This window comes from Antrostomus carolinensis, unplaced genomic scaffold (genome assembly GCF_000700745.2).
Source record: "Antrostomus carolinensis isolate BGI_N321 unplaced genomic scaffold, ASM70074v2 scaffold4589, whole genome shotgun sequence".
Classification (NCBI taxonomy): domain Eukaryota; kingdom Metazoa; phylum Chordata; class Aves; order Caprimulgiformes; family Caprimulgidae; genus Antrostomus; species Antrostomus carolinensis.
Window position 1 is genome coordinate 1 of NW_010336325.1, and position 13,648 is coordinate 13,648.

At 35.0% G+C, this 13,648-nt stretch overlaps 1 protein-coding gene across 1 annotated transcript in view; it reads left to right on the forward strand.

Annotated features, from left to right (window-relative positions):
• Positions 1-11,677: 11,677 nt before the first annotated feature.
• Positions 11,678-13,648, forward strand: part of COL11A1 (collagen type XI alpha 1 chain) — a gene marked incomplete at its 5' end in the record, with an annotated part of 131,970 nt that continues 129,999 nt past the window's right edge. Inside the window, one exon of the mRNA XM_029086685.1 lies at positions 11,678-11,845. Coding sequence (XP_028942518.1) covers positions 11,678-11,845 — 168 coding nt within the window. The remainder of the gene's footprint in view (positions 11,846-13,648) is intronic.

Consider the following 13,648-nt stretch of genomic DNA (forward strand, 5'->3'; position numbering starts at 1 on the left):
GGGGTCGCGGTCGCGTTTCAGCCCCGCGCAGCTCCGCGGACGCCGGTGGAGTTACAGCGCCTGGGCGGATGAACCTCGCAGGGCTTCGAGGATTCGACTCCTCATTCCTCTGTAAAAACTAAATTTCTTCAGGAAGCAATACTGTCTGCAAAGGCGTGATAGATTTCTTGTGCCACTTTTCATGTGACCATTCACAGTAGAACTAACATAATTAATTAGGATTTATGTAGATTTTCTTTACGTAATAGGTTGGATACAAATGAAAAGTTAAAAGAAAATCTAAACCCAAGCATCCCAGGAAATATCAACAGAAATTATCTAGTACTTACTGAAACAGATTCAGGAACATTACACAGACTCATTTGGTTTTGGTAACCCTATTAAAAATTTAAAAAGCTATATTAAAAATCTCATCCTCTAGTCTTCTGTATAAAGGACATTTCAGAAACATAAAACTACAGGCTTCTTGTGTTTGTAGAAGCATTCTGAAAATAACTTAGTTCTTGAACTTTTCTGAAATACAGTGTGCCATTTGCTGAGAAACTACAGGGAGCTGTGTGTTCAGGGCTTGATCTGTTATTGAAGCCAGTAAGAGTTTTTCCATTGACTACAGAGGGAGTAGAATTTGACCTAATTTCCCTAATGGAGTACCAGGGAGATATCTCTGAATCGTCTTTTATGTACTCTAATCTTATTTAAAGCAGTTACAAGATAAAATAAGGCATAATGATTTGTATTTGAAAGTAGGAGAGGGAAAATACTGAGGAATAAAATAGCATAATACAGCAGGTAAACAGTATGACTACATGAAAATGCTGGGTAAAATATGAATCATTGCCCTTATAAACACTGTTAAATTAACTCCTATACCCTTCAATTGTCTCTTTCATAAACTACCCCTATGTAAAGAAACTTACATGGTCTATTCATATAAAGTGTTAATCATCTAACAGTGACTTCTTTTTAAGACAACAGAATCCATTCCATGTACAGAAACCTCAAAAGATTCCTAAAATTCTTGACTTTTTTTCAAGTTTCTTTATTTAACACAAAAAAAAAGAAAGAGAAGTATGAGGTGTCTTTCATAGTGCCAGGAAAGCGGGTGTGAAGATCTGATTGGGCTCTTGAGTTATTTCTTCTTTAGACAGAAAAAGTTACAGAAGTGAGAAGCAACTGAATGGGAAAACTAGTGACTCATATTTGGTCAACTCAGTGCCTACCAGCTCTTAAGCAGCTCTTTTTAGAAAATGTTTTTGCTTTATGACTTGGCTAAAGTAAACAAAATTCAGTATTTTAAAAGACATCCTTTGATTTCCTTTTCCCTTCCTCACCTTTAATACTAAATCTGTTGGTAATGTGTTTGGAATGAATAAACTCATTTAGTCAAAATGGCATGGCTTCAACACTATAAATTTTTTGTAAGGGCCTGACATCAATGCACTATTGTGATGCTGATTTAAATTTCATGGGCAAGAAATGAAAAATCAGTCTTTTTATTATTTATAAGCTTTTTCAAGAAAATGGAAATCCAGCTCCTAATCTGAGTGCAAAAAGATTTAAGAATCCTTACTGAAAATGAGGCTATGAAGCTATATATAGAAAATACACTTTGGACCTTCTGTGTAAGTGACAAGCAGATTTGTTTCTAATATAGAATAGATATTTTTTACAGTCATCGATTGAAATACAAAGGTTCCTTGTGCTTTCCCCATACAGGCTTGGAAACTAGTGGGAGTTCTAGGTGCAGAAGGAATGCAGAACTGGGCCCACTAGTGATCGCAAAAGGAGAGTTTTCTCTGTGGATGCTCACTTAACGCTGTTACTTACTTGCAATTGCTTAATAAGTTACACTGAGAAGATATGGATCTGTTTCTTGAATGAAAACTGTTTAATGTATCTGGCTAGTCTAAACCTGTACAAAAAGGTGTTTTAAACTGGAAAAGTATGAATCTCTTCTGAGAACTGTTGGTGATGTAAAGCACTTTTGATTTTAACAGAACAAGTAATGCACTTATAACTTTGAAAAAGAATATAAACATTTGCATTGTTCCTTTTTTTCACAGTGAAATAGTCTTAAGTGTTAATTTTAGTTTAAAAAAATGCCATTAACCTTCAGAAACAGAGGATGTACTGAGCTTTCTTAGATAAATATTCAAAAGGTGAGCAAAAGTTATTAAATCAAAGGATGATTTCACTAGGTTCAGCTAGTGGTCCTAGCTGAAGTTTTTCTGAGTCCCAGGGATCAGCAGGTGAAATGGTCCAGTCTTCCCAGTATAGTGCAAGAGAGATCTGCATGTGTATGTCTGTTTTGCTATAAAATTGGGATTTTAAAAATTATTTCTAAGGTAAAATAATTATTTCAACTTCAGCAGTGGCAATCTCTGAAGTTGAAATGACTGGTATGTGTTGTAGATTCTCTAAAGCATGAATCTTTGCATTTAATTTAGGAGACTTCACAAGGATCCCAGAAAGGACTATTCAGGCTGCAGGAAACTGTCTTTTTCCTAGCTCTGCAGAAAATAAGATTTTTTAACTTCAGCTTTGTGTATATCTTAACAAATATAACTGTATATAAGTACATATATAGTTATATTTGTACATATACAGTACATACACAACACAAATATTCAGTGTTTTTGGCTTGAAGTAATGTCTCTGCCTAGCACCTATCGTTGGAATGTCACTAGAAAAAAACAGTCTTTGCTATAAAACCTTTCCTGGTACTACGGTGTTTTCTGAATACTTAAAAAAATATATTGTTGGTAAAATTGGTGTCTGTAGCAGCTGTAAAATGTAGGAAAGGAGTTGTCATACTCAGTTTTACAGTTGTCTTGCCCAAAGTTATTTGGTCTCATCCAAATCGGGCCCTTAATTCTAACAAGATTGCAGCATAATAAAAGAGCCATGACATTACTACTAAAGTGAAGTTACTTAGAACACAGTGAAGCAATTATGTCTCTCTTGGATTTGTTTTGTACAGTGGTGAACAGTAGGGTTTCCATCTGCCAACTAGATTAAGAAATTGCTTTTCTTTTCTCTGTAGAGTTCTCTGCTTCTTTTCTGAAGAAATCCTCTCAGCGTTGGTTAATTTATCATTATTCTGAGTACTTGTTGCTAATAGGGGGGGAATAAATTGAGCAGAGCTTGGGAGAAATCTCTGATGTTCTAAGAATGTGAAGTCTCATGCAGTGATAAGGATTTGCCCTCTGGATGGACACAATGGAGAGCAGTGGCTTAAAAGGAATTAGGTGAACACACACGCTTGTTGCAAGGGCTTATAACTGTACTACTCAGTATTAAATACCAAGTTTACAGACTGTAAATGTAAGGATTAATTGTTGACCCTGTTATTACAATAGGAGTAGAATCTGGCAGAACTTAAATTCTTTTTAGCACATTATCACACATAAGGGGTTGTAAAAGCCTTTGTGAATTCTAGGTCTGGGACTTCACTGTATGTCAAAGTGTTAATGCATACAGTCTGTGAAATGGAAGTTATTTGGCAGAGTTGAGATTATGGAAGCAAAGCGTTTGCTGCAAAGCAAATTGAAAAATGTATAACAAAATATGATTAAAAAGACTAAGATCCTGATCCTGCTATGAAGAATGTCACTGGCAGCTAAGCTTTGTCTATAATATCAATTAACTTACTTATGAGTTAAATTATAGTCACATTGTTAAAGTATTACCATAGTCTAAGTTTTAGCTACTCTGTCCCTGACCTCTATATTTATTCAGATTATTGTAGTAATCTTCTAAGTTATCGAACTTTCATAGTTTATAAAAAAAATAAAATTCAAGGTTTTACAACCTTGCTGTCTGCTTAGGTGGAATTCCTGCTAATATCAGTGTGATACAGAATTTGGTCTGATTTCCTCGCATTGCTGTCAAAAGGGTGATAATACTTTTGACATCAGTGAAAGTATGGTGAAAGTTTTTACTTGTATGATTTAAAAAATCATTTAGTTGTTTCCCTATCAAATTAAATAGGGTTTCTTTAAATGGCAGCATTTGTAAATCTTTTCCTTAGCTGTGTTTTGCCTTTTTTCTATGCTGATAAGTTAAAAATGTACAAATGTTCCACATTTGAAAACTCCTATTTGTTAGAAGATATTTTTGAAGTCTATTTGGATTATTTCCGAATAAATACTTTGATCAAGAAAGCTCTTAAGTGGGCTAAATTTCTTTCACGTTTAATTTCTGAGGGAACACCTTGTCTCTTCCTGTAGCAGTGATGATTTTTAGACTGTGTCTTTTTTGATATGGTAATAGAAACAAGATACTCCAAGAATTTAATACTTGTTTTGCTGATTTTCACAGTTAGAAGTACTGCCTCCACTGTCTGTACAAAAATTTGAATCTTTAGCAGAGTTGTCAACATAGTCAAACCCTTGGACTGATGTTAAAGTGTTGTAAACTGATGGATCAATCCAAGTCTGCACCAGATGATGGGCTAAACCAATCTTTTGTGTGTAACAAGTGAAACGTTTTATGGAATCAGGTTCAGGTCTTTAGTACTTGATTGTAGTCGATATGGCTGAAGAAGTGATAAACGTATAACTTATCTAGACTCAAAAAATGTTTTAAGTAATAAAAAAGTAACATTTAATGGTGAAATATATAAAGCAAATATGAAATGTCAGTTTCAAAATCCACGTTGTGCTCCAGAACTGTACAACATAACAAACCCAGAAATTTTTGCTAAATATTTCCAGTAAATAAATAAACAAACATGTAAGCTGACCTTATTCAAGATCTGAGTGTGTAGTTGTATGTAGGCAAGTTTTCTGCTGGTTTGAGTATGGGATTTAAGTGATTTTTTTATGTTTGTTTTTCTTTTTTTCTGTATGAATGTCAGAGATTGATCTTTAAACAGAGAGATAGTTAGTAATTGGTGAGTATCAAAAAGGCATCCCATATATGTGTAGACTGTCATTATTGTCTTTGAAATACTATTGTGTATTTAGTAGATTTTGCAGCATAAAAAAATCAATGAAAAATTTCCAGATAATTGATATGGAAACAGAAGTAGCCATTTCTGAGCAGTTTCACACAAACCCTCTGTTGGTGAAATAGTCATAGGCCATGTAGAGCATTCCTGTATGCATCTGGACAATCTCTAGTTCTTGTAATCATCAAATATGAAAGCATTGCAATAACACCTTCTTCTAAAAATATCACCCGCCAAGATCCCAATTACATAGTTAATCTAAAAGCTAATATGTAGGAAAATTTTTAACAGGTAAAACAATCTTGATGTCTCTAGAAATATATACATGGGCAATATATATTCAGTTAATCTCATAAATGTTTATATTTAGGTACCTAGAAAAAAAAAAAAAAACAGCTTGATTTTCAGGAGCCCTATGTAATTACTTTAGGCAACTTAATTGGTTTCATTTTTGTGCCTGGAAGATGCTCTGTAAGTCAGCGTTGCAGCCCACAAAACAGAGTGCATATAAACCAGTTCTGTAAAATCCTTTGCTTAACATCTCTGAAAATATTGGAACCTTCACAAAGCACACTGCAAGAACTGATGCTTTTGATGCTTGCTCCCAGGACAGTCTTCTGTTACATGTCTGGGCTCTCAGTAGAGAGTTGGGAGGCAGACGATTCTCAGACTGCCGCTCCCAAAAGCCTGTGAGGAAGTGAAGTCTGCCTGGAGGTGGCCAGTAGGAGATGCTAAGGACAGAAGAGTGTCTGATCCCTTTCCAGTGCTCAGACACCTGTGGCAGAACTGCAGAGCATCATTGCTTGGGATACAGAGACTAGAGCCTGCACTAGGAAGGTAATAGGGTCCTTCCTAAGAACTGGGACGCTTAGTAAAGCGTTTTGGGTATAACGTGCTTTTGAATTCCCACTCTTGGATGTTTACTCCTATATTAATGCTTAATAGATGAAGAACACAGTAAATTAATAAGTACAGATAATAGTAATTATATGTATTTGTTTTTAAAAGATATCCATCATACTTGCCCACAATAAGTAAAAGTGTATAAGGGTAAAAGTAAGAACAAAAATATTCCTACCACATTAGAAATAGCACAGACTTCTAGTAATAAATGGGTCTTGTACTGTACCCTTAAGGTCAACAGAGTAACAGATTAACAAATCCAGATTCTAGCAATGCTAGTAAAGACTTCTTTATTGATAATTTGGCAAAGTGGGAGCATTTAGTACTTTTTCTCCTCTAGAACCTTAGGTCTAGCTGATAAACGAAACTGCTTGCTAGTTGTTGATAGAATCAGAAACTGGACTAATGATCTGGGAGAAGGAAGGCAAGGAGGGGAAAAGTTACCAGGTTTCACAGCTGGAGAACTACTGAAACAGCTTGACAAATGGTAGCTAGAATAAACCTATGCAGAAGAACTTTGACACAATCTGTATTTAAGACTGTTTTTAAAATAAAAACATTTCTTCCTTTTTCTAGACTGACAGCACTGTTCTAAGAGATCAACAGCAGAAAATGAAGACTAGTTACACCTTTATATGAGTGCTTCCTGTTCATGAAAATATTTTCACCTCTTACATTCATAAAGCCTTGGACCATCTAATGAGTGTTAGTTAGAAACCTTCATCATAGTAGTTTTTATCTCTACTCAACTATAGAATACATGGAGAGTCCTTAGAATTAGCACTTATAGTTATGAAGATTCAAAATTTTAAGAAAAGTAAATAACCTTAATAACTGTAGGCTATTATACCTTTAATAGGTAGCATAGTTTCACAAAACAGTGGAGCAGCCAGTACCTTCTACTCAAGTTCCTAAATATGTATCTAAAAATCTAAGTATATGTAGCCTATTTTGAAAGTTTGTCCACAAATATAAGGAGTCCCTTCATCAAGACCCACCAAATATGCATATTTTAGCCTACCAGGCTATAATAGCTTCTACTCCTTAAAAGGTCTGTCACAGTGAAATAAAACTTAAAAAAGTTTTAAGTAACTTAAGTAACTGGAGTAAACTTAAAAAAACCCACACCATTTAGAAGTGAAGATCAATATTTCAACACTACTAAGTTTTAGTTTTGCAGTGGTTCCTTTGGAACAGGTTACTGTCAGAACCATATTTCCATGGAAAAATATGAAGTAAAATAATAGAAATTTAGAAAACATTTTTAATTTCCAGCAGAGATATGCTGACAGAAGTTTGTTTTTTTCTTTCGTCTTTCTAGTTAACGTGCTTTGACACATATTTTAGTACCATTTAAAGTAGTTTAGAAGATTTTATATTTCTGTCAATCTGTCTTTTTTTTCCCCCTAAGAGTCCTATTTAGTTCCTGTGGAAGAAAGCTAAAGGGAAGGCAAAGGAAGATTAAATAAAGCTTTGGAGTTATATTTAGTATGAAATACTCTGGGCCAAATGTTCTCATCCGTACCACTATAAATGGAGTGAATGGATGTACTTCAGTCACACCACAGTAATGAAGAACAGAATTTGGCTCTACAATTTTAAATATTGCAAATTTCAAGTTATTTCAGGTCTTGAGATTTTACACTACTAATTTTTTTTGTGCTTTACTTTTATTTTTGAAAACCAGGAATTTACGCTGGAGCTAAATGATTAACAATTTGGCATTTTTAAAGATACTAGGACACTCAGGTTCCCATCTCACACAATGCTGTCTTTTAAAAAGGGATTTTTGAAATAATATCCTTTGCCTTTCCAGAAATCCTTGCACTTTTCAACACTTCTCTGGCTACTACTGTATAGTCTGTTGGTGGCAGTGAAAAGTTGCACGTCTTCCTGAACTTTTTTGAATCAAGGACATATGCTGTTGAACTTTGCAATATAATATTTAATAAGAAGAATGATTTTCTGCAGTTGGTTCTCTATCAGTGGAAAAGTAGCACAGTGGAAACTCACTTTTTGATTGTGGTCTGAAACTCAGAGGAGCTTCATCTCAAAAATGGAGGCTTGCCCTGATGAACACAGGCTTCTCTTCAAAGGGTTATCGTGTGGCTTTGGCTGGCTTACCGGCAGAAGGTTGCCTTCGAGCAACCGTGCAGTGTGGCCATAAACATCTACATGAAGGGACCCACATTCAGGGTTTTGATCTTTTATTTTGCCATGGCAGAGTTGAGATTTCAAAGCTGATGTCTGTTTCATAAGGAGAAATAACTGCATCCCAAGGTGAACAGAGCTGTTTGCGTGATGCTTATTAGTTGGTTATTTCCTTGCCATCTTAAATGTTAGCACCAAATTGGAAGGGTGCAAAAACATTGCATCAAATATAATTAACTTGCTGGTTTTTTTATTTCTCTTAACGAGAAAACTATCCATCGAAATTAGACTAGAAGGGAAAATCATTTAGGCAAGCTGCTTTATGCATTGTAAGGAAGTTCTTGTGAGAGACCCCAGATCTGCCAAAATATGGGTTACATTAATGTTGCCCTGCATGAATACAAGCTTTAATCTTAATTTGTGGACCATGTGAACAGAGAAACTGCATGGCCTTAGCACTGGTACTGTTTCTGTGGTAGCTGAATGCTAGAGAAGGGGCAGTTTTCAGGAAGAGCTGAAGCTCCCAGGGTACAGTGACACTGAGCATTGCAGAACCTACAGAAACTAGCAGAGAGAAGCTACAGTTTCAGCTGGTAGCTTCCAGACTATGTTTTTTCCTGGCTCTGTGAGTTGTCTTCCTACCTCTCTGCCCTGATCTTGTATGCAGGCCAGTGTTGGCTGTGTGAGGACTTCTCATTGTCCTTTATACTTCAAACAGGTTACCTCTAACCAGTTAGCTGCTAAACAGTGCTTCTGTTTTTCAAAAGCTGTTTATTTTTTACTGGATTCCTACATGTGTGTGCTCTGTGGCATATGGAGAGCAGCTGTGTCTACTGCTTTCTGTAGAGACATTGAGCAGATCATCTGACATGCACAGTGAGCTCATCAAGAATTTTGAAACTAATGTCATGGCAGCCTGGTCAGGGCTACTGAACACTTGCTCCAACTAGGTTGCCATAGTTCCAGAAAACGTAAAAAAATCCTGAAATTCACTGAGACAAAATTGCCACTAGCAAGAAGAGGGTGTTTCTGCAGAGACCCCAATGCATGGTAGACCTATGCATGACACAGGAAGAGTGTAGGAGGAAAAGTGCAATAACAGCTGTGAAGAGACTTCCAGGCCTACTACCACCCAGCTGAAGTATAGGATTGGTTGCATCCTAATCTGCAAATAATGACACAAACAACAATATGGCAAAAAAAGTTTATGAGGAAGAGGCACAAATTCAGTCTGTTTATTTCACAGACTGAATGATATGTAGGTTTCTATCAAAAGCAAAGAAGAAGCCTATTAAATCTTATACATTCTTGTCTGGTTTTTCTAAAGACTTTTAAAGAACTTCTTTACTTTTTAACTGTTGGTCAAAGTGGCTATCTGGAATATTTTCAATAAATTAGGTAGGCAGATTCTGTTACTTGTGATCTAAAAATATTTAGTAAGTCAGCCATGTTATCATTGGAGATAGACTAATTACCTTTTTATGTAAATTACTTCATATAACATGTCATCTCTATGACACTTTATATTTCTAGAAATCCTTGTTAAACTGACTAGTGCTTTTGGTCTTTATATTTTGTGAATCACAGTTTGCAGAAATGAATGTTATCTATGGACTATTGACAAAATGTTTGTTCTAATTATTATCTATTATCTAATATATTTCTACAAATTATAGAAAAGGCCAAAGGAAAAAGGAACATTAGCAATGGGTTAGAGCAACTTCGAATTTTTACTAGTATTTCCAGTGACTGGTTCTATGTTACTTTACTTGTTCAAATTATTATAGGCACTGCAAAAATAGCCATTAGTTAACAGAAAGGAAGTGTGGCAGTTCTTTCAGTATGGTAGTAACTTTAGAATTGTGTGGAATACCTGTAAAAAATCCATTATATCCATTAAAATTATTTAGTCAATACTTAACAGAGAGGTAAGACTAATGTTTTAGAATTTGCACACAATTGAAACTTTTCTTTTGAGAGTGTTTAAATATAATTTATTGAATCTGCGGGATACATAGATTTTAATTGAACTCAAGTATATACTGTAGCATTCTTTAAAAATGTATCAGCTTGCAAGAAACATTGGCTATTGAGTTTACATTTGATGACATGATCTGATGGAAAAAGGAAATGAGAAATTGTATGATGTGAAAAAAATAAAGTTCACAAGTATTTTCTTATGTATATATTTTAAGACAAGAAGAAGTTATGTGCGTTCTAGGCTGATTGAGAAAACATCAGATATTGTTTTTAAAGAGCATACTTTTGGTATTATTCAGAGATAGGTCTAACCACAAGGTCGAGTTCTTCATATTTGGCAATGCCAGGCGTTGGATAGGGTGCACTAGTTAAACTTAACTTTGTTCATATTTGTTATTGATAGTGGATAAACTAAAGTGATTTCTGAGGTATTATAATGACAAAAAAAAAAAAAAAAATGGTAACACTGCCTAGAACTGTGCAAATAGTAAGTAAAGAAGATAGAGATGTTTCCATCAGGGACTCTAGAATATCACTTTACCTATGTTTTTACACTCTTTAGCAAATGGTTGTTCAAATAATTGAATATTTGCACTCAGTGAATTTTGGGCCTTAAGTTGATATTTGTTGACACATAAAATGAATAATAACAGAGAATAAATTAGCTATAGTTAATGCCACAGTGCAGTTCAAAGACATGAAGACGGGTCACATTTACCAAACAGATTTCTCAGCTTTACCAGTGAAAGTCATGTAAAACTTTATCTTTCCAGATAAAGTGATTATGAGTTTGCCAACATAAAAACTGAGGAACAGACCCAGTGAAAAAATGGTCTGTTGAAATTCTGTTTCCACTCAAAAAAATACATTAGTGAAGCCATGATCTGTAGGGAGTGTGAGAATGAACACCTTCATTTTTCCTGAGAGAAAAGATACGCAGTAGGCAACCTATGTTATCTCACTGCCTCTCTTGAAGTGTTTGTCCAGTTAGTATTTGTCCCTTTTGCCATGGTGAATTTTTATAGATTAAAGTTTCGATGCTGGCTTTATAATTTTATATCGTAGTTGGGCTCTTAAGTAGAAAACAAGTCCACCTGAATTTAACTTGGAAATAATGAAAGACTGTGATGCAGTCAATTCACTCATTGCAGGCAAAGTAGGCAAAGATACATTTTTCTTTCTCTAACTGGATGAGAAAAGAGATTAGCTTCTTCCTTTTTGTGTCTGAGAAAGCAGTCATATGTAATCAGAATATATTTTAATCTTAACAACAGACAGGTTTCTCATAACAGATTATTAGTAGCTGAATGGTTCTGAAACTTTTGTGCAAACTTTTAAAATCAGTTCCACTTCTTAGAAAACGCTCATTAAAAGAATGTTTTGTAAGTTTCAGTCACCAACATTCTCTGTGTTTGGGAAACAGTGATTTTCAGTGTGTAATCGAGTAGTTTCAAAATGTGATTGTAACAATTACATTGGATGGGATGAACTCATATATTTAAAAGTGAATAGTCCTGTTAAAATAATATTCTGATGTAGGGGTAATCTGCAATTAAAATAGGATGCAGCAACTGCTATGATTACACGTATTCTTTTGCAGTGAAATTAGTATCCTTTTTAGAGGCTGCATACTATAGAGATGCAAGATGAGTAATTCTTTTGGTTGTTTGTTTTTTTTTTTTTCTTTGTCAGCTGAACCTGTTGATGTGCTAAAAGCGTTAGAATTTCACAATTCACCAGAAGGAGTATCAAGAACAGCAGGATTTTGCACAAATAGAAGGGATTCAAAAGGATCGGATGTTGCCTACAGAGTTTCAAAAACTGCACAGCTGAGTGCTCCAACAAGGCAGCTTTACCCGGGTAAGATTGTCAGAAAACTGTTACTTTGGTAGATTGTCTTACTGCCTATGCATTTATAGTATCTAAAGCACAGCATGTAGTCCTTCATCAGTACCTCAAAACAATTCTGTTATCCCTAGAGTTGGGCCTGCATACAAATGACAAGATATGCTCTTTATCCATTGAATGAATCAGATTTTATTGACTTCTGTTGTAAAGTTCTTCATCAAATTCTGTGTCACTGGCAGAATTGGTCTGTAAGTCATATTACCTGTTCTTTCATGATGCTATCTGATGGAAAGCTTATTTGGTGGCTTTGGCAAGTTTCTTCCAGTTTCAGTAGTCTCTTTAAAGGCAGGACTTCCTGTAGTAATTCTGCAGTGGTAAAAATGAGTTGTGGTTGGCCATTGCAAAATCATTCCCAGAAGTACCATCTGTTAAGAATTAGCTGAGAGTATCTGGGTGTTTGGGGAACTAGACAAAGCTAGTTGTGGGTAGCAGGTAATGTGATTCCATCTTCTCTCAAATTTCTCTAAAATGAAATAATCACATTTTGGAAAACATTCTTTGGATGTTGAGGAGAGACTTTTATTCCATTATTTTCCAGTTACTTGTCCCAAACTATTGAGAAAACTAATAACAAGAATATTAAAAAACAAAATCATGGAACATTTAATTTTTTTGCTTTGATACATCATGCAGAGTGTGATAGTTTAACTTAGCTGGCAGCCAAACAAGACACAGCCACTCGCAGCCCCTCCACACTGCTTCCCACCCTACCCAGGGAATCAGGGAGAGAATTGGAGGGGTAAAGGTAAGGAGTTTGAACAAGTCTGTCTGTAAACATACAGATTAGATGTTGTCAATGAAAAATACTTTCTTTTTTGTCTTTCAAAGTAGCAATTGTATATATATCATCCCAGATCTATAAAGGGGGGAAGTATGCATTATTAACATGGGAAACAGCTATACACAGTTCAAGGATAACTTACATGTTCACTTAACTTGTCAGTTTACTTTTTTATTCATGCGAGAGATCAAAGCAAAATTCACTACAGATATAATAATTATATTAATTATATAATTTTTAACACAGTTCTTCAGTTTTTAATATATCCTCTCAACTAATTTGCATATAGTTAACAGAGCTATCTAGCTGAAAATATAATTCACTGAATGGCATATTACAGTCTACATTGTCTTGCTGATATTAGTGTGACTGTCATTAATTATTTACCACATCACCTAAATAAGGTTAGCAGAATATAGGCTGCTCTTTCTTTAAAGAATGCAAAAATGATCCATTGTATTGAAAAACTGCACAAGTTGCACAGTGTAATAAGTTGGCATCTTCATATTCTGAGTTTTACAATGTGTGTCACTGAAGCCAAATGGTACAACAAAGAACTTTAAATGAACAGTCAAATGCAGCTGGACAGAAGATTAAACTGACTTGGAATCAATGATATTTTTTAAAGTTTAAGACAATACAAGCACCTTCTGCTAAATCAAAGCCTGAAAGTCTAGAGCTGGAAGTCTGAGAACTTGGGTTGACTTCCATTTGTTCATGAATCAAATCATAGCATAAAGAGGAGACCTGGCAGCATATGATTCTTGAATGCCAGAACCAACAAATACCTTGTATTATTGGCTGACATCTAAATTTCTATAGCCTTTGACTGTCTTAATTTAGGTACTCTCATTAATGCTTTCAGTTCTGCTTTACAACTGGAATTAGTTTGCTTGATTTTACCCCTGTTGCAACACTTCTGTGTGCCAGAGACAAATAAAAAGCATTGCTCACTCACAGTATAAAAAGAAGCC